Below are 18,837 nucleotides of genomic sequence, written 5' to 3' on the forward strand. Positions count from 1 at the left end.
AATCTACGTTGCATTCTCCTTTTTTATTGATCCTCTTGGAACCTATGCATGTAAATTTTTGTTCACTTTTTTCACTTGTGGTAATTAGGCAATGTTACCTAGGGAACAGTAAATGTTTTTGTAATTGTCCTGATGAAGTATGCTGGTGTATTTACAGCATAGACAAAACGTGTGTTGGCTAGGAAATGCCAAAGACTTCTTAAACGCTATATGAGAGTAAAGGACTTTGGTGGAATACTTATGATGGCGCTCTGCATTGAATTATTTTGTGAGTCCTTAACATTTTGCATATGTTTTGAACTTGTTCCTACAGAAGAGGAATTGGTGACTCTTCTCCCTTTCGAGCACCCATTACTGTCTGCATTTAAATGATTGTGACGTCAGTGTACTTGTATTCAATTGTGTTCCCCGCATCACCCAGCCACCTTCTTTTGTCTAAAGTTATCTGAATGTTTATTATCTCAGGCAGGTTCACCCAGATTTAACTTGCAAACAGGGATGAGAATAGCTCAGCCTAATAGACATTTAATTTCTACCTGGACGTAAAATGCAGAGTTGACTAAGAATTATCCAGAGGAGTGAATGACCCAGTCGAATCACCCGGATGTAACGTCCTTCTTTGCAGTGAGAAAAGTGAATGGATGTGAGTAGTAAAGTGAGAGGGTGTGAGGGATGGAGAGTTGAGTGTTGGGGTCAATGGAGTGGGCAGAGTATGTGTGGTGTCAGAGAAACTGGCATAACTGATGAAAATGTGTTAAAAAGGAAAGCACGCATGACAAATAGTCATATTTTAAAATATATTCAAATTTCAGAGAAAGATTATAAATTCACCAAGATTCTTCTTATTGACAAGCACACAGCATTTATAAACGTGTTAATGTTATAAACGTATTTAAAGACAAGAGAAACATGTGCCTATCACGGCTTTTTTGTGCTAAAGTGTACTGAAATAGAGGCAGATGTATGGAAACATCAGGCATTTCGTTTAAAGTTGCATGCATATTCCAAAAATGTGTGTATTTTGATGAGAATCTTGAATGATTGTTACTTCTTTCCTTGATTTGACTTATGCGCATATCAGCGGTCAGTCACTTCCGCAGAGCCTATAAGAAAAAGCACATCATGTCAGATCAATGTAGAAGATCAAACATAGACCCACAAGTTTCAAGATATGAAATAAACATATTACCTAGCCTGGTAACAATAAGACTAGTTATCCTCCTTTGAAAACATGTTATATTATTATAATCACTGTTATTGAGATAATTATTTGTCCTTACCTATTTGCAAAATGTTGTGAAAATTTTAATAGCATTATGCCACCAAAGACGGTATTAATAGTGGAATACTATCAGTGAATTATATGAATCCTGTGTGGGATCTTTATGTAAAGTAGATGAGTAACTTGCATTGTTTTAGCATATAAATATAAGCCATAAAACATTAAAAGACAGTAAAAATCCATGAAAATAATATATTTAAAATCAACGAACTTATGTCGCAAGGCAATGTGACCAGTAAAGTGCCAAGTGCCTGAATCCAGTCCTTTGTTCAACAGTTCATCATATTGAATTAAAATAATAATTAGCATACAGCTTCAAAATAAATACTATCACACTTATAAAAAAATCCACAAAATTAATACATTTAGGATAAGCAGGATTGTTACATTAGGGCTTTGTTATACAGTATACCTTGGCAAATGCTGAGGATAACTGATTATGAAAATTAACTGCCTAATTGCTTGTAAATATTGTACTACCACGCTCAGATTGTGTATGAACTGCCCTGAGTTTCTGCTGTCCAGTAGTTTGATCATCAATTCATCACCTCTAAATAAAATAAATGATAGCAGAAGGATTTGAAATGAACACTAACATACTAGTAGCCCTAAGGCAAACTTGTCCGAATCAGCCTAAAATACACCATATATCTATTGTGCGAAATCATTACCATTTACGAATAAGTTCTATATCACCGAACCATGACTATTAAAACATTATACATATTAGTTCCATGGGAAGCACCTTCTGCACAGGGTTTGTTCTTGATCCTCTTTTTCCTTCCTTGATGTGCGTTCTTTATAGGACTTGATCCAGCGTGTCTGCTTTAAATGGAGACCCTTATTAATCTCCAGGATAACGAAATATATTCGGCCACCTGCCTATAGACAGACTTGCTAGTTGGCTGCAGTCAAAATGTCATTGTTGTTTTACAATGCCTTATGTTGTTACTCAACAAATAGTGGCCGAAGATTTTTTTTCCTTGCTGATAAAGATGTGACACAAAGCAACATAAAATGAAGCAGGCTTTCTTCTCCTTTTTGTTTGCAAGCACTTTCAGTATCTTTGCCATTTTTTCATAAATGTTCTAACCAGTAATATACCCAGGTGAAATCAAGTATAGAGTGATCTTTCATACATGGAAATAAATTGCCCATGGAAAATTTGAATAGTGCCGTTGGTTTGAAACCGAGTAAGAAAATGGCCTCCTGCTGCTGACCTGATGTAACAATTTACAGCAGCAAATTGTTAGAAGCCAGAGACTTACAGCCAAAAGTGCAATTTATTGCTTAACTTTCAGAAATTTGATTCTATTAAAAACACCATACCAGTTCATTATAAAATGTTGCTGATGAGGATGAGATAAAGTGACAACTTGTAACAGATCCACCTAAAGGTTTTTCAAGTGAATGCAAGTTCTGGCAAATCAGCTTTAGCAACCAAAGACTTCTCATTTATTCCCTATGTGTAACCTGCGGTTATAAAATAGCGGGAGCAATCATAATTTGATAAATTGTCTTTGTTAGTGTATAAAACTACAATGTCCCTCCAACCTGGCTATGTCAGATATGAAAAATGCTACCAAAGGAGATGTGATACTCCACCCCATAAGGGAACCATTTCTGAATGAAACTTTGTATGTGAACCGTCCCCCTAGTCTATTATAGCTTATAGTCTGCTGTTGTGGGCTCTACTGGCCATTAAAGGTCCGCTCCAGCGCTAAAGGCCAGAGCCAAAAGCAATGGCCTTTAACAAGTGATCAGACCTTTAATGAACCTTTAATGGCTGGCGGAGCACTCAACGGAGCACTCTAAGGTTATTCGGACATTCTGCCTAGAGGGCAGGATTTTGTAATTTATCAAATTGTAAAAACGAAGGCCCCACTGATCCTAAGGGGGTTGAAGTCCCCTTGGGCTCCAGCTGTGAACAAAAATTGGAATATTGATGCTCCTGGCTTTCACTGGCCATTAGAAGCCTAGAGCACTCCATTGTCTTCATAGGAGCACCCAACATGTAAAATGTTCTAATATAAAGTGAAAAAGTGAAAAAAACGTTTCCTCCCAATTAACACATAAAATGTTAAATATGCCGACATCTGTTGCATTGTTTGTAATCAAGTGCAGCCCAATGTTTTTTTTCTCCAATTATGCAGCTCCTCTTAATGTTGAATCTGGAGGTGGAATCTTTAGACATTATGGGGCATATTATCAAGGGATTTATCTCTGCTTTTTTGGCTTTAAAAGCCAAGAAAGAGAAGATAAAATTAACAGGGTGGTAACACGCAAATTCGAATGTTAGCACCCTTTTTCTCTATGCTTCCCTTTGCATCTCTAATGAGATGCAAAGGGGGCGTTCCAGAGAAAAATAATATGAGAAACGTTGTTAAACGACATTTCTCTTATTATCAAGGATATCGCTAACCCTGTTAGTGAAGAAAAAAAGCATCGCTTACCGCGGTTAGCGCTGCTTTTTTTACACCTGGTATTTTCCTGACTTAGCCATGATATCCTATGGAAGGTGGATATCATGGCTAAGTTTGTGAGCCCCTATCATCAAGCTAAAGCCAAACTTTGGGAGATTATCGTTGGTTTTCCATCAATAATCTCTCATTTGGCAGTTAGCGCGAGAATATTTATCACTTCTGAGATAAGCGTTGCTAATAGCACGCTATCTCAGTGATAAAAATCCACGCTACCCGGCGATAATTATCCTAGCACTAAGTGCGCTTAGCGATATTTATCGCTGGGGCTTGATAATATGGCCCCTAATTTTTGAAGAACTTGGGCTGTTATGAATGTAAATATATTTTTGTTACTGCTAATAACACACAACAAGTGTGCATGCTACGGAGGAGGAAGTCATATTTGTTGAAAATATCTCAATTGTCCGAAAAAATATGCTGCAATACCATGGAATGGATTACTTTGTTGATAGTCTAATGTGCCACAGGATTTACGGCAAACAGAAAAAGAACCAAAGAAGCAAAGTCAACAACAGTTTTTACGATGTTTGTTACCTTTAGGTAGTAACAGTAATCAATAGTTAGTATTTCACTATAAAATGCATGATAAATAAAGGGATTACAGCTGCAATGAAAAATGTTTCAATGTAAATAATTGTTTTCCGAAAATTTTGGAGAAGAAGGAAGACTTACCGATTGCCCAGATAATATTTGCAGACAAAAGGGAATGTATAGCCATTTAGTGGGTAATCATTCCAGGTCACATGTCCTATTTAAAGGCGGAAAATATGTTATTGACATTGCAACCAAAAGCATTTAAAGTTCTGCTTTTTAAAGAAATTATTTTGCTCCTATTTTTTTGTTTATATGAACTTACTTTTTTTAAAAAAAAATTCACCTTTGCCTATACACATTTATACATATATAATAACCAGTTCAGTGTCATTGGGTAGTCATAGTTATTGTGGGAATCTGGCTATGTATATACTATGATAAAGTAAGGAAGAATGTGCACAGAGTCCAGTGGATCCCCAGAGTCTTTACAGAGGCTAAAGTAGATAATACTGATAATATGGGCAAACAGTTAGGCTTATCAGAAGGCAGTGCTAAACATTTTTTGTACACACACAGACAAGAAATGATTACACACACTCATTGACTAAATCCGATGCCAATGATTTGTGAAAATATAACTTTTAGTACATTTATTTAATAGAACCAATTAAACTTTTTTGCAGTAAAATATGTTTTACAATATCACTGTGTTTCAATGTAAAAAGTAGACACAGTTAATTTTTCCATCAATGTCGTGTTGTGCTATGGGAGGAAACAAAATCAGCAATATGTAGGTAAGTAAAAAATTTACAATATTGAATTTGTGGATGATAAATCAGTTCCAGGCAAGGTTCTGATAAGTGACCTCACTGCACCACCAGTGGCACTGGGGTGGCCGGGTATAGAGATCAAACTGGGGGTCTGGTGCCAATGGAAATGGTGGACAATGGAGGTGGTACGACTTGTAGCTATGTAGCACCGTTTGCTATCCCAGTCTCTAGGGGTTAAAATAAGCATGGGGGGCCACAAGACAGTACCAACCTTACAACCTCAGCAGCTCTGTGTATGCCGGGTGCAGAGTGCCAAAACAGTATCAGGCACCGAATCTAAACCATGAGGGAAGTGGGAAAAAGGCTTTAGGCTCAGATCAAGAGGCTGGACGAAAGAAACCCACAGCTGCACAGGTAGATTGGGGTGTGCTGGAGCATCAGAACACCAGGTACAGGGGTGTCCTTTGGCATTGGAAATCAGCCTATTGGTGCAGCTGAAGTTGGGGGGGTCATCGTGCAGAGTCTGCAAGCATCGACGTGGAGTGCGACGGGGGCAATCCATTGTGAACTCTTGCTCTAAATTACTGGGAAACCTTTGCTCACCTGGTGGGCCATTGGAACTCGGGCTGTGGGCGTCAGGTGCGGAGGTAGTTAGTTTCGATGATCAGAAGGTAGAGCACTTTGTCTTTAAAGTTGTTTTTCTTCTGGACAGGTCCACTGTTCATGAGAGATTAGGAGTCTTTTAAGAAGGCAAGCAGTCCTCGAAGCGTTTCAGTGGTTGCTGGACTGCGGGGCAAGCAGCTCTTCTTTAGCAAGTTCTAAAAGGACATCGGACAGACCGGTAGGGCTGGGGCCAAGTCAGTTGGTGTCCTCACTCTTATTTTTGCTGCACGGCTCTTATTTGTCCTCTTCTTCATAGGTCATCGGTAAACTGAGGATTAAGGTTCCGGGGCGCCCCTAAATACTCAATTTAGGTGCATTGCAAGGGTTAGATGGTAGTACCCAATGGGCTACTTACCTTTAGGGTACCTACACCCTTTGTATGTCCACTCCCACTGGGGAGGGGGCATATCCCTAATACTATTGGCTAGAATCCTCTAAAGAAATGGAGGTTACTTCAGGTCAGGGCACCTTAGGGTTGGCCCAGGATGAGATGGGACACACTGCTTACTCATGTTTCAGCTGACCATGATGCCAAAAGTTGGGCTGGTTAGGAGGGTGGGGTATCTCCACAAGCTGGAGAGACCCTGGTCAGCATGACAAAGGAAGGGACGCCTTGTATGAACAGGGTTGGATTGGGATACAAAATAGGTCCAATCACCCTTAAAACTAATTGGCCCACATTTGCGTATTGCACCTTTTTACAATTCACTGCTTCAGTGTTTTAAGTATTATGAAAAGAAGGAGGGTGAGTTCTCTAACAAATACATGTTTTCTTGACCTCCGTGAGACTTAAAAATATGTAAATGTTGCCAGGACTCTGTGCACTGATCAGTGTAAAATGGTGAACCACTGCTGAATATAAGTAAGACCTCCTGCCCCTGCTCACTCTGCATACATTAATGGTTCGGCCCAACAAGAGACTAGGAATGACACTTCTGCCCCCTTTGGAAAAGGAGCTAATAGAGGCCTATCTTCCACCAGTAACCCACCCACAGCCGCAACTCAACCACAAGTCCATGGCCCAAGTGCCCGCCTTACCAATCTGACCCTGGGAATCAGCCACCACTGTGTCATACCATGCCACACCCATACCCAAGCTGTCATTTCTTTGCCCCTGCTTTCCACGGTTCATGATCCTCATGGTAGCCACCAGGGGTCAAAGGTCAAAGTGGCAGGGACATGTAGGTGTCTTTATGCAGACGTGTGTGGCAGCAATTATTACTCTGTTGAGGAGTTGTGCTAAGATAAATGAGAAAAGTGCGGTGAAGTAAGACGTGGTGAGGCTGACCCTGATGAATGAGATGGGGTGGGACAGGTACAGAGCCTTGTTAGTCAAGGACAGCCCCTGTTGGGACTGTCTGCAGCATGTTTCATCCGTTGCCTATTAGCTACTTTCCAGCTGGAAAGCACTATGTAATCATCCCTGCATCCTCCCCACACAGAGGCACAGGCTCAGGGGTTGAACTGACTCGAGCTGCCCTGAGCCAGACCCGATACAGAGAGAAAGGCCCAATACAGTGCAGAATGAAATATAATAAAGCAGCCTTTTCTTCTCTTCACCTATTCACTTGTCTTTAACATCAAGATTATTCTCCATCTGCATAGTAGCTTTAGTGGCATGGAAGCTTAAAGCTGTAGAGGTTATCTCTGTGCCTTCCCTTTGCCTTTTTATCACTTCCTATCACCAGTATATTTGGAGGCACTGCATCTTGTCGGGGCACAGCAGATTGTATCGGCCATACAGGGCTCTCAGGATTCCAAGGAATCTCAGATGAAAACAAGCCAGCATACACTTGACAATATTGTTGGGTGGAGAGCCTCACAACGCTGCTCAAAAGATGATCCTCCTAAACCTAATTCAGCGAGGAGCAAAGATCAATGCCCTGGACAACAAACTGCCCTTTGAAGTTTCAAATAAAGTCCCACTTACGCGGGCAGGTAGACAAAGTACCCCAGCATCCTAACCATTCTATAGTCTCTTTTTCATTGCACAATCAAGTTCTTCCTCTCTCTCATTTTCTCCCATCATCCTCATGCCTAAATTACACTATTACACTATGACATTTCCTAAGGGGGTTAGTCCCATGTATTTAACTAGTCTAAATTGGTGTGATTAAATTCCTCACAATTTAAGTAGAAGTCCATTAAAACCTAGCTTGAACCTAAACCATCATGTCAGTCCACCTAAGACTTAGCACAACACATCCCACTGTAGATTAAGGATTTATCATAAACCCAAAGCCAGTAATTGAGTCAGCAACAAAGCTAGTTTTGGGTGAAATCCCAAATCACTCTGCTGGTATTCATCCCTTTCAGACTGTTACGGCAGGGCTCAACTGAAATCTATGAACTCAATCGCTCAGTCTCCCAAAGCGACTCTACGTATGACAGGGAAAAGGTGAACATGACTCCGGATGCCGCTTCAGATGCTGCATCACAATACTTTGGACCAAAGTGCCAACAAAGTCTAGGGATCAATGATATAGTTACTGCTGTACAAGACTAGCGTATCAGCTAATCTGACAATTTAGACCTTTTAATGAATCTGCATCTTATTTTAACTTCTAAGCATTCCACAGGGTACCCCCTAATGAGGGTACCCCATAATGAGCTGACTTGGAGAAGTGTGGCTCACTGGTTAGAAGCGGCAGACCCTGAAGCAGAGGTCGGCTCGGGACCAGGGTTCAATTCCCGACGCGGCAGACAGACAGACTTAAGACAGAATCCTAACTTTAAGTCTGTCTTAAGTCTGTCTTAAGTCTGTTTTAAGACAAAATCCTAACTTCTGTGAATACCAAAAGTAGTAAGTTTAGGATTTTGTCTTAAGTTAGTTCTGTGAATCGGGCCAAATGTCCGTGGACTCGACAATTCTTGCCTAGGTGCCTACCCTAACCATGGGTCCCACTCTGCAACTCTGGGCAATAGCTTGCTTAATCTCCACAATGGCCCTATCAGCGCCGGGGATGCCTGGCTTCACCTTGGGGGTGCCCTCTCACAGGGAAAGCCAGGACGGGTTCCCCAGCGGTATACAGTGCCAGGATGCCCCGAGTGATGGGGTAACAGTGCGCTTTACAAGTATACATACATTTACCGGCTACCAGGGATTGGCGGCAGAGCCCGGCGCTCTGGAGTCAGCTGCTCTGACTGCTGTGCTACACTTCTCCCTTATCTACCATCCAATGCCACAGAGGAACTCATAGTACCCTGTGCTGTCGGCAATGAGTGTGATAAGCTAATCCCTGACAAGGATAGTAGGTCTAGACAGAACTCCGCAAAGTGACCCAAAAACTCTGCTGTGCAACACGGAGTCCTGCAAGCGGCGGAGTGCAATAGGCTGTGTGGTTTGTACTGATTTGTAGTGCCGGGTATCTGTCCTGTACTGGAAAATCAGTGTGAACGACACCATACACAGCGTAAGAGGGTGCTGCTTCTCTCTGCTGCTTGAGTAGATAGTCTACTCGAGCAGCAGCTTTCTCAACTTGAATGGAAGGTTTTTCAATTCAAGCGTTCACGGGCATCTGCAACCGCCTGTGTTGCTAGGAGATGGTTTGGGGTAAGATTTTCCTTGCTTGCGCTTGCCAACTTTCGGGCCTATTACGATGGTGGGCGGTATTGACCTTCGCACTGCGACCGTCACCTTGAAAACTGCCAGTCAGTTTATGATTGCAGTGGTGAAGCAGCGGTCTGAAAATCCCTCTTCCGCTTTTCCACCGTAGCCATCCACCCTCTGGCCTGCATGGCGGAGCTGGATTTCTCCCGTATGGAAAGACTGGTGGGGATTTGTTTGGGGGCCCGTTGCGGGCCCCCATTGTGTTGGGGGGGGTCTGGGTGCACTTTTCACTGCACCAAGTGGCAGGCACAGTGCAGTGCCTGCCACGTAATGCAGTGAAATGCACAACATTTGTTTTCACAGGCAGCGAGTTATAGTTAGCTGAACTAACTATAACGGAGGAATTTCAATAGTTTTGTATGAGAGAAATGTCCAGCTAACTATAACATGGGTGAAACCTATGGTTTTTTCAGTGAATTTCAAATGTTTTTTAAATGCTAATTCCTAACTATAACGTGCCTTAAACCTATGGTTTTTTCAGTGAATATATATATATATATATATATATATATATATATATATATATATATATATATATATATATATATATATATATGTATTGCACCATCAGAGATGTTTCCACAAGTAACAATACTGATATTAGAACCAATGAAAATGAAGACCTTTCCAGTATTGACTCGATTCCAGCTGTGAATCTGATCTTTTCCATCAGCAAACAATAATTATTATGATGGCGGACAGACCTGAGTCCGTCCGCCACCATAGAGTAGGAGGGAACCTCCGCATGGCCTGCGGAGTTCCCTCCTGTGCAATTTGGATGTGACCGCCACTTGCAGCGGGTGCGGCTTCAAGCTGCATCCGCCGCAATAGTAAAAATGCATACATTGCATTTGTATGCAGAAAGCGGCAGGCACCATGCGGTGCCTGCCGATTACTGCATACAAATGCAGGGGGGTACCATAGGTACCCCCCATGTGCACCCCCCACCCTCCCTTCACCCAGGGGGCCCGCAACCGGCCCCCGCAGTGAAGTTACACATGCTTTTCCACGGCGGAAAACCCGCCGCGGAAAAGCATTTTTAACAGCCCATCCTAATATGGTTGACGGTGTCTGAGAGACACCGTCACCATATTAGAGCTCTTCCGCTGCGGTTATAAGCCAACCGCCGCGGAAAAGCTGCGGACGGAAACCAGGACCCACCAGCCATCCTAATGTGGCGGTGGGTCTTTGGTGGGTCCGCTGCGGTTTTTCCGCATCCTCTGGGCCGGCGTTGGCTTCTGCCGGCCCGGAGGATGCGGAAAAACCGTAATCGTAATAGGCCCCTATATTTCGAAGAAGAGCTGGATTTTTTAGTGGAGGACAGAATCCAAACATTAAGACCGAGATTAACAAGTCAACATACAAACAAAGAAGAAACAAAAGGAGAAAAGAAAGGAGACACAAGTGCAAACAAAAATCAGCAAAAAAAGAAGAAAAAAGCACTTGGGGCAACAGGCAATAGTAGATAAAACTATAATTAATTTATCTGCAGTGACCCTAAGCAAAGCACTGCTGTCTCTTGGACTAAACTACTGTCCCATTCAAAGCCTTAACTATGCAATGACACGAGTAGATGTTTTTTGTTTCATCCAAAAACTTAAATTGAAAAAATATTTTGCCTTGAAAACTGCCAAGGATACAGTTGAATCCGTAACAAATAAAGAGATAGACAAATGTGAACAAACACAGAAGGCTACTCTTTTATCTTCAGATGCCCACATGTTATTGACTATGCATGACCTGAAAGATTCCACTGGAACACAATCATCTGAATCTGATGTTGACTTGGCCAGATTAAATAAAATCGACATACACCAAAAAGGTGCTGGCATGAGCCCCTTCAAAACCAAATCCAGCTTCATACCTATGATGCCTAAAGATTCCATCGATGTATTTCATGAGTGCGTGACTAATGATATCAAGAAGCTGTATCGAACTATTAACATCAAAAAGAGAAAGGAAAATCTACATATGACACAGGAATATGCTAAATTGATGAAAAAACTTGAAGACTCAACAAAATTGTAGTTAAGAACTCTGACAAAGGTGGCAACCTTCTTATTTGGCCCAAAAAAGACTATATACAGGAAGCCAATAGACAATTAAATGACAGTTGTTATGAAATAACGAATCAAGGAGAATACGCAAAAGCTCTACAAAAGATGTTGGGACAATGGCGCAGGGAAGGCTTGATTTCTCTTGAAGAATTTAAGTTCATGAATATAGAATTTCCGGTCCTGCCCACTCTCTATTTAATTCCTAAAGTACATAAGCTAATAAGTCCAACTCCCGGCAGACCGATCATATCTGCCATTAACAGTATGGGAGAACATGTAGGAGAATACGTTGATTATTTTCTACAAGACTTTGTTAAGACATTGCCTAGCTATGTACGCGATACAAGTGATTTTCTAAGAAAAATACAAGGTCTAAAATGGAATTCCAATATGCTCTTAATAACATTAGATGTAGAGTCGCTCTATACTAGTATCAATCACTCCCTAGGGCTTTCAGCTATTAAGCACTTTTTATCGAATCGGAGTATTGAATACCATGAACATAACAACATGATTGTCCATCTTATTGAATGGTGCCTTAATAACAATTTCTTTGTATTTGGTAAAGACTTGTTTAAACAAGTGAGGGGAGAAGCAATGGGATCCTGTTTCTCCTCCAGCTATGCGTGTTTACACGTTGGCTGGTGGGAGGAACAGGTCCTAGCCACCGAACACAAACATAGGGTAGATGATAATATTGGTTGTTACCTCCGATACATAGATGATATTTTTATCCTGTGGAGAGGAGATGAACAGCATGCTTTGAATTTCATGGAAGACATTAACCAAAACTCCCTCAATTTACACTTCACATCTCATATAAATAGAAACAGAATAGAGTTCTTAGATGTAGAAGTATATATTGAAAATGCAATTATCAAGTCTACTTTACATAGAAAATCCACCGCCGGAAATACAACTCTTCATGCTACTAGTATGCATCCAAAGAACCGTATATCTAGCATTCCGTACGGTTAAGATTTTGAGACTAAAAAGGATCTGCAGTTCTCCACATGATTTTGATCTCTGTCTTAATGCTAGGATTTTACGATTTAAGGCACGTGGCTATACGGAAAATATTTTACAACAAGCTATCAATAAAGCTAAACTTAGATCTAGAGATAGCTTATTTAAAATGAGTAATGTTGTAGATGCTGTAGCAGAAACATCTGATGTTATAGTTCAATCCAACATTTCTAATGAATGCCCATGGCTAATAACAACCTTTAGCAGTGAGGAAAGAAAACTGAAATCCATTGTTAAGATAAATTGGCCAATTGTTCTATCTGATACAGTGCTCAACCGCAGACTTCCTGAGAATCCTGCCATCACTTTCAAACAAGCTAATTTTAAATATCTAATGTATTGAAACACTTTTAGTTACTTTTTAATGTACTTTTTTATATATGCATTGGCCTTTTTTATCATGTTGTTCTTAAATGCATGCTTTTATGATTTTGTATTTGCAAATCGAATAAAGCGTAATTGATTTGATTTGATACAAAGGCAGTTTGTGGAAAAACAAATATTTAAAAAATATAAAAATTGATACGGAAATTAGCATTTTAAAAATCTTTGAAATTCACTTAAAAAACCATTGGTTTCACACACGTTATAGTTAGGAATTAGCATTGATAAAACCTTGCAAATTCACTGAAAAATCCATAGGTTTCACACATGTTATAGTTAGGTGGACATTTCACTCATACAAAACCTTTGAAATTCCCCCGCTATAGTTAGTTCAGCTAACTATAACTCGCGCGACCGCAATGCACTGCTGATGACGTCACATATTAAATCACTCATGACTAGGTCAGTGACATCACTCAAAACTCGGACTGTGAATCAATGGGTCACGAATCAAAACACGACCACAAGTCCCATAATACATTTCAAACAGGAAGTGATTCCACAAATAAATGCCATTGGAGGCAAATGAAATGAGCAAAAACATCGGACTGGGGATTGACGCAGAGCGAGGCTTACCTTTTGAAAAGGTTCCAGGAGGAATGAAACATGTCAAGGACTGAGCCGCAAGCCGCTTGTTTCATCTCAATAAAGACATTTTAAACGGAGTTTCCTGGTGTGACCAAAGGTTTTTTTCCCAGTGGAAACAAACATTGCTGGAGAATATATATTGGCGTGGTTCAACCGAAGGTCCAACACCGCCACAAGAGCGCCGGCAATCTCCCGCCTCGAACCTTTCTGTTGAAGTCGGCAAAACCGAAGAAAGGGAGATTGGTGCCGCCGGGGACTCAACCTCGGTATTGGTTTAGGTGTCAGTTTCCAACGCAGACTGACCCGTGGAAGCTCCGTGTCTGATTGATGCAATTGAACAGGCACCGAAAGAACAGCAGTGCAGCGCTCTACCCACTGGAGGGTTATATAAAATTGAACGGACTCCTTGAGTCACGGGTCCGATTTGGGTATTAGAAAAATATCAACTTAATCGGAAGGACAACACCGAGGGAGACCCAAAAACAATGAAAAAACTTCAAAACTCGGACTGTGAATCAATGGGTCACAAATCAAAACACGACCACAAGTCCCATAATACATTTCAAACAGGAAGTGATTCCACAAATAAATGCCATTGGAGGCAAATGAAATGAGCAAAAACATCGGACTGGGGAGTGACGCAGAGCGAGGCTTACCTTTTGAAAAAGTTCCAGGAGGAATGAAACATGTCAAGGACTGAGCCGCAAGCCGCTTGTTTCATCTCAATAAAGACATTTTAAACGGAGTTTCCTGGTGTGACCAAAGGTTTTTTTCCCTGTGGAAACAAACATTGCTGGAGAATATATATCGGCGTGGTTCAGCCGAAGGTCCAACACCGCCACAAGAGCGCCGGCAATCTCCCGCCTCGAACCTTTCTGTTGAAGTCGGCAAAACCGAAGAAAGGGAGATTGGTGCCGCCGGGGACTCAACCTCGGTATTGGTTTAGGTGTCAGTTTCCAACGCAGACTGACCCGTGGAAGCTTCGTGTCTGATTGATGCAATTGAACAGGCACCGAAAGAACAGCAGTGCAGCGCTCTACCCACTAGAGGGTTATATAAAATTGAACGGACTCCTTGAGTCACGGGTCCGATTTGGGTATTAGAAAAATATCAACTTAATCGGAAGGACAACACCGAGGGAGACCCAAAAACAATGAAAAAACTTCAAAACTCGGACTGTGAATCAATGGGTCACGAATCAAAACACGACCACAAGTCCCATAATACATTTCAAACAGGAAGTGATTCCACAAATAAATGCCATTGGAGGCAAATGAAATGAGCAAAAACATCGGACTGGGGAGTGACGCAGAGCGAGGCTTACCTTTTGAAAAAGTTCCAGGAGGAATGAAACATGTCAAGGACTGAGCCGCAAGCCGCTTGTTTCATCTCAATAAAGACATTTTAAACGGAGTTTCCTGGTGTGACCAAAGGTTTTTTTCCCCGTGGAAACAAACATTGCTGGAGAATATATATCGGCGTGGTTCAGCCGAAGGTCCAACACCGCCACAAGAGCGCCGGCAATCTCCCGCCTCGAACCTTTCTGTTGAAGTCGGCAAAACCGAAGAAAGGGAGATTGGTGCCGCCGGGGACTCAACCTCGGTTTTGGTTTAGGTGTCAGTTTCCAACGCAGACTGACCCGTGGAAGCTCCGTGTCTGATTGATGCAATTGAACAGGCACCGAAAGAACAGCAGTGCAGCGCTCTACCCACTGGAGGGTTATATAAAATTGAACGGACTCCTTGAGTCACGGGTCCGATTTGGGTATTAGAAAAATATCAACTTAATCGGAAGGACAACACCGAGGGAGACCCAAAAACAATGAAAAAACTTCAAAACTCGGACTGTGAATCAATGGGTCACGAATCAAAACACGACCACAAGTCCCATAATACATTTCAAACAGGAAGTGATTCAACAAATAAATGCCATTGGAGGCAAATGAAATGAGCAAAAACATCGGACTGGGGAGTGACGCAGAGCGAGGCTTACCTTTTGAAAAAGTTCCAGGAGGAATGAAACATGTCAAGGACTGAGCCGCAAGCCGCTTGTTTCATCTCAATAAAGACATTTTAAACGGAGTTTCCTGGTGTGACCAAAGGTTTTTTTCCCTGTGGAAACAAACATTGCTGGAGAATATATATCGGCGTGGTTCAGCCGAAGGTCCAACACCGCCACAAGAGCGCCGGCAATCTCCCGCCTCGAACCTTTCTGTTGAAGTCGGCAAAACCAAAGAAAGGGAGATTGGTGCCGCCGGGGACTCAACCTCGGTATTGGTTTAGGTGTCAGTTTCCAACGCAGACTGACCCGTGGAAGCTCCGTGTCTGATTGATGCAATTGAACAGGCACCGAAAGAACAGCAGTGCAGCGCTCTACCCACTGGAGGGTTATATATATATATATATATATATATATCTATATTCACTGAAAAAACCATAGGTTATCGTTAGTAATTAGCATTTAAAAAGCCTTGGAAATTCACTTAAAAAAAAACCATAGGTTGTAAGGGTGTTATAGTTAGCTGGACATTTCAATTGTTCAAAATCATTGAAATTCCTCCATTATAGTTAGTTGTACTAACTACAACTCGCGCCCCCAATCCACTGCTTATCATCATGACATGGTCAGTGATATCACTGATGGCATCTCAAATGACATCACTGATGACATCACTGATGACATCATCCAGTGAATGTGGTTAGGTTTGTTATTTATATAAGTATTATAAATAAAGGAATCTGCATTGAAGTCTGAGTGGATGTAGAAGTGTCTGGATGGAGGATTTAGTACTACTGAGATTGACTGTGTAAGTGAGTAATTTAAAGTGTCTCACTAAATATATGGGATAGTGAGTTAACTGTTTGAATATTTGTTTCACTCTGTGTCTTGTTGTGTAAACTACTCCATAAGTTGGTTACTAGCTATGTGAAACTCTACACTCGTTTTTAATTAGTTAAGTGAGTATTTGTATGAGAGAGTGAATGTGTGTGTAGTTGGATGGAAGGTGTGTAACTGTCTAAAGATGTGTAAATAGTTGATTAAGTACATATATGAGGTTAAGACTGTATGTGAAAACTGTTGTTTTTGGTGAGTAAATCTCTTTATAGGTGTGTTGATTAGTAAATATATTTCTCAATGATATATGTCCAACAAAGTAGAAATATAAAAGGCAATGTATGTGACAGTTGTATAAAATAAGTATACATAATTCTCATTGATCATTTGAGGGACTATATGGAAAACTATATACTTATAATAGTGTTTTTATGCCTATCAACTCTTTGTAGTTGTGATGCAGATTTTTTAAGGCTACTTTATCTGTCTAAAAGTAGTTCCTCCTCCATTTCCTTTCTGCTTGTTTACAACTAGTCTTTATCAACCTCAACTCTTCATTGTACCAGGGAGCAGAAGATTTGTGGAGACTTTTAGCTTTCCTCAAATGTGCTAACTGTTCCAGCGAGTTGGTAATCTGATGGCATAGATTCAGGTACTTTGCTTCCACTGAATCATGCATGACATAGCTTTCGTCAACAAGCCGAGGAAGATTCTTTAGTTTTGATATTTTTGACCATTCTCTACTAGCACCGGTGGCTGACATATAGGCATCATAGTGTGGATGCTTGTCAACTCTCAAGGTGAAATGGACCAAAAAGTGATCTGTCCAACACTGTGGAAGTGATAAGGAATACATAAACTAACCATGGTCTAAGCTTGAAGCCCTTACCATGTACATCTCACTGTTACATCTGATTATGTAGCTTCACACCAACACTTGGATGCAAGTCAAAGTTTCAGGTAATGCAGTATCTCCTCAGGTAAGATTCAACAATGGTCTCAAACATGGCTATATTCCTACCCCACTTCTCTTTTCACTGTACTTCTCTGACATTCAACAGTACATTAACCACTCTAGTTTTGTTTCCCCAATGCTGGGATCAGCAATGTGGCTTTTGCAGGGGAGCTGCCCATTTGATTGCATCCACCATTCGGTCTTCCGAGACAACTCACCTTTCTCCACAAATACAATAAGCTAAAAGAAATGCCAGTTAATGTTATAAAAAACACAAATCTTGTCTTTGGGAAGCAGAAATGGACATTTAACTTGCAGCTAGGTCCACAGACATTTGAAACGTCTGATTCATGTGAATATACTAAGTTGTCTGTAGTTCAGTATCTGGAAAATTTAAAGTCAAAATCAGTCAAAACAATTCAAGCCTTACAAAGATTCTCCATGCTATATGGTGGCCGGGCCATTAACCTGAAAATTAAAGTATTAATTACTAAATTCACCCTAGCTTCAACTTATGGCTCTCTGAATCTTAACCCAAAGAATGCAGACATACATCATACATCATACATAGTTATTGAGAATGTTAGCTCTTCATGCTTTGACCACTCACTCTATGATACTTCTCAAGATAAGTCTTCCATCAATGAGTTCTGTCTTGCTATCTCAGAGCATTAACTATTATTGTAACCGCGCTTCTTCAAGCAGTGGTTTAATGAAGGGTCTGATCTTCCAAGAAATAGCAGAGAAAAATCCTACCATTAGCACTTTCTCGGACAAAGACATGGTTACCTCATTAAAAGCCCATAACCTGCCCTCCATGGAAACCTTACTCAAATTTATGCCACTGAAACATAAACAAGTTATCAGGGAACTTCTAAAAGAGCCAATGTATTTGAGAGACCTTGCTAATATATCAAAATATAAATGTGCAGAATATCTTTTGCATTCCCACTTCTAACCTAGGCAGCCCTATATTAATTAAAATATGGAACCCATAACCAAGCATACATTTCTAATGGTTCACCTTCTTCATAATCCGCTGAAGCAGTTTGAGGCTCAATTCTTCTGGTTCTTCTTGTAGGTTATGCAAGTAGTCTGATGAATCACTGGAATACGTTTTATGCATATGCCCAGGGTTAGGGCAATTTGAGAAATAAATACTTATCCGTTTTTAGGAAACTTTCCCTTCGAACCCTTAAGTAAGCTACCAGAACTTGTATCTCTATATATGGGAAAATCATGTTAGGAAATGTAGATATGTAGAGATCCCTACCATAGACGTACTTTACCCTTGGAAACAAATCTCCTAATAGTGAATTGTCTCTTTATTGGTTTTGGTTAAATATCTTTCATTATTCAATCTAGTACACATGAAACAATATCATGGCATAAAGTTGTGCATAGTATATTATGTTATTTATTACCATTGTCAGGAAGGGGAGGGGCAATATGACTCAGTTGAGGCCTTGCCTCTCCAGAAAATAAATAGCACTTTTACACTGCGCACATATTTTCTGTTAATTAGTTTTGAATAACCCTGGGCAAAGCACTACGCTACGCTCGAGTAGTTTGCGAAGTTTGCGCAACTTCGCACTATACAAACTGCATGTAGCACAGTGCAAACATGCGTAGCGTATTGCAGTGGTCATT

At 40.9% G+C, this 18,837-nt stretch overlaps 1 protein-coding gene across 1 annotated transcript in view; it reads right to left on the reverse strand.

The window, feature by feature from the left end:
- Nucleotides 1–1,084: 1,084 nt before the first annotated feature.
- The window catches only part of LOC147734858 (snaclec bitiscetin subunit alpha-like), an 82,019-nt gene continuing 64,266 nt past the window's right edge, over nucleotides 1,085–18,837 (reverse strand). Inside the window, exons 5-6 of the mRNA XM_086952511.1 lie at nucleotides 4,438–4,513; nucleotides 1,085–1,103 (exon numbers count right to left, since the gene is read on the reverse strand). Of these exons, the coding sequence (XP_086808637.1) occupies nucleotides 1,085–1,103; nucleotides 4,438–4,513 (95 nt within the window). The remainder of the gene's footprint in view (nucleotides 1,104–4,437; nucleotides 4,514–18,837) is intronic.

This window comes from Lissotriton vulgaris, chromosome 1_2, assembly GCF_964263255.1.
Source record: "Lissotriton vulgaris chromosome 1_2, aLisVul1.2, whole genome shotgun sequence".
Taxonomy (NCBI): Eukaryota; Metazoa; Chordata; class Amphibia; order Caudata; family Salamandridae; genus Lissotriton; species Lissotriton vulgaris.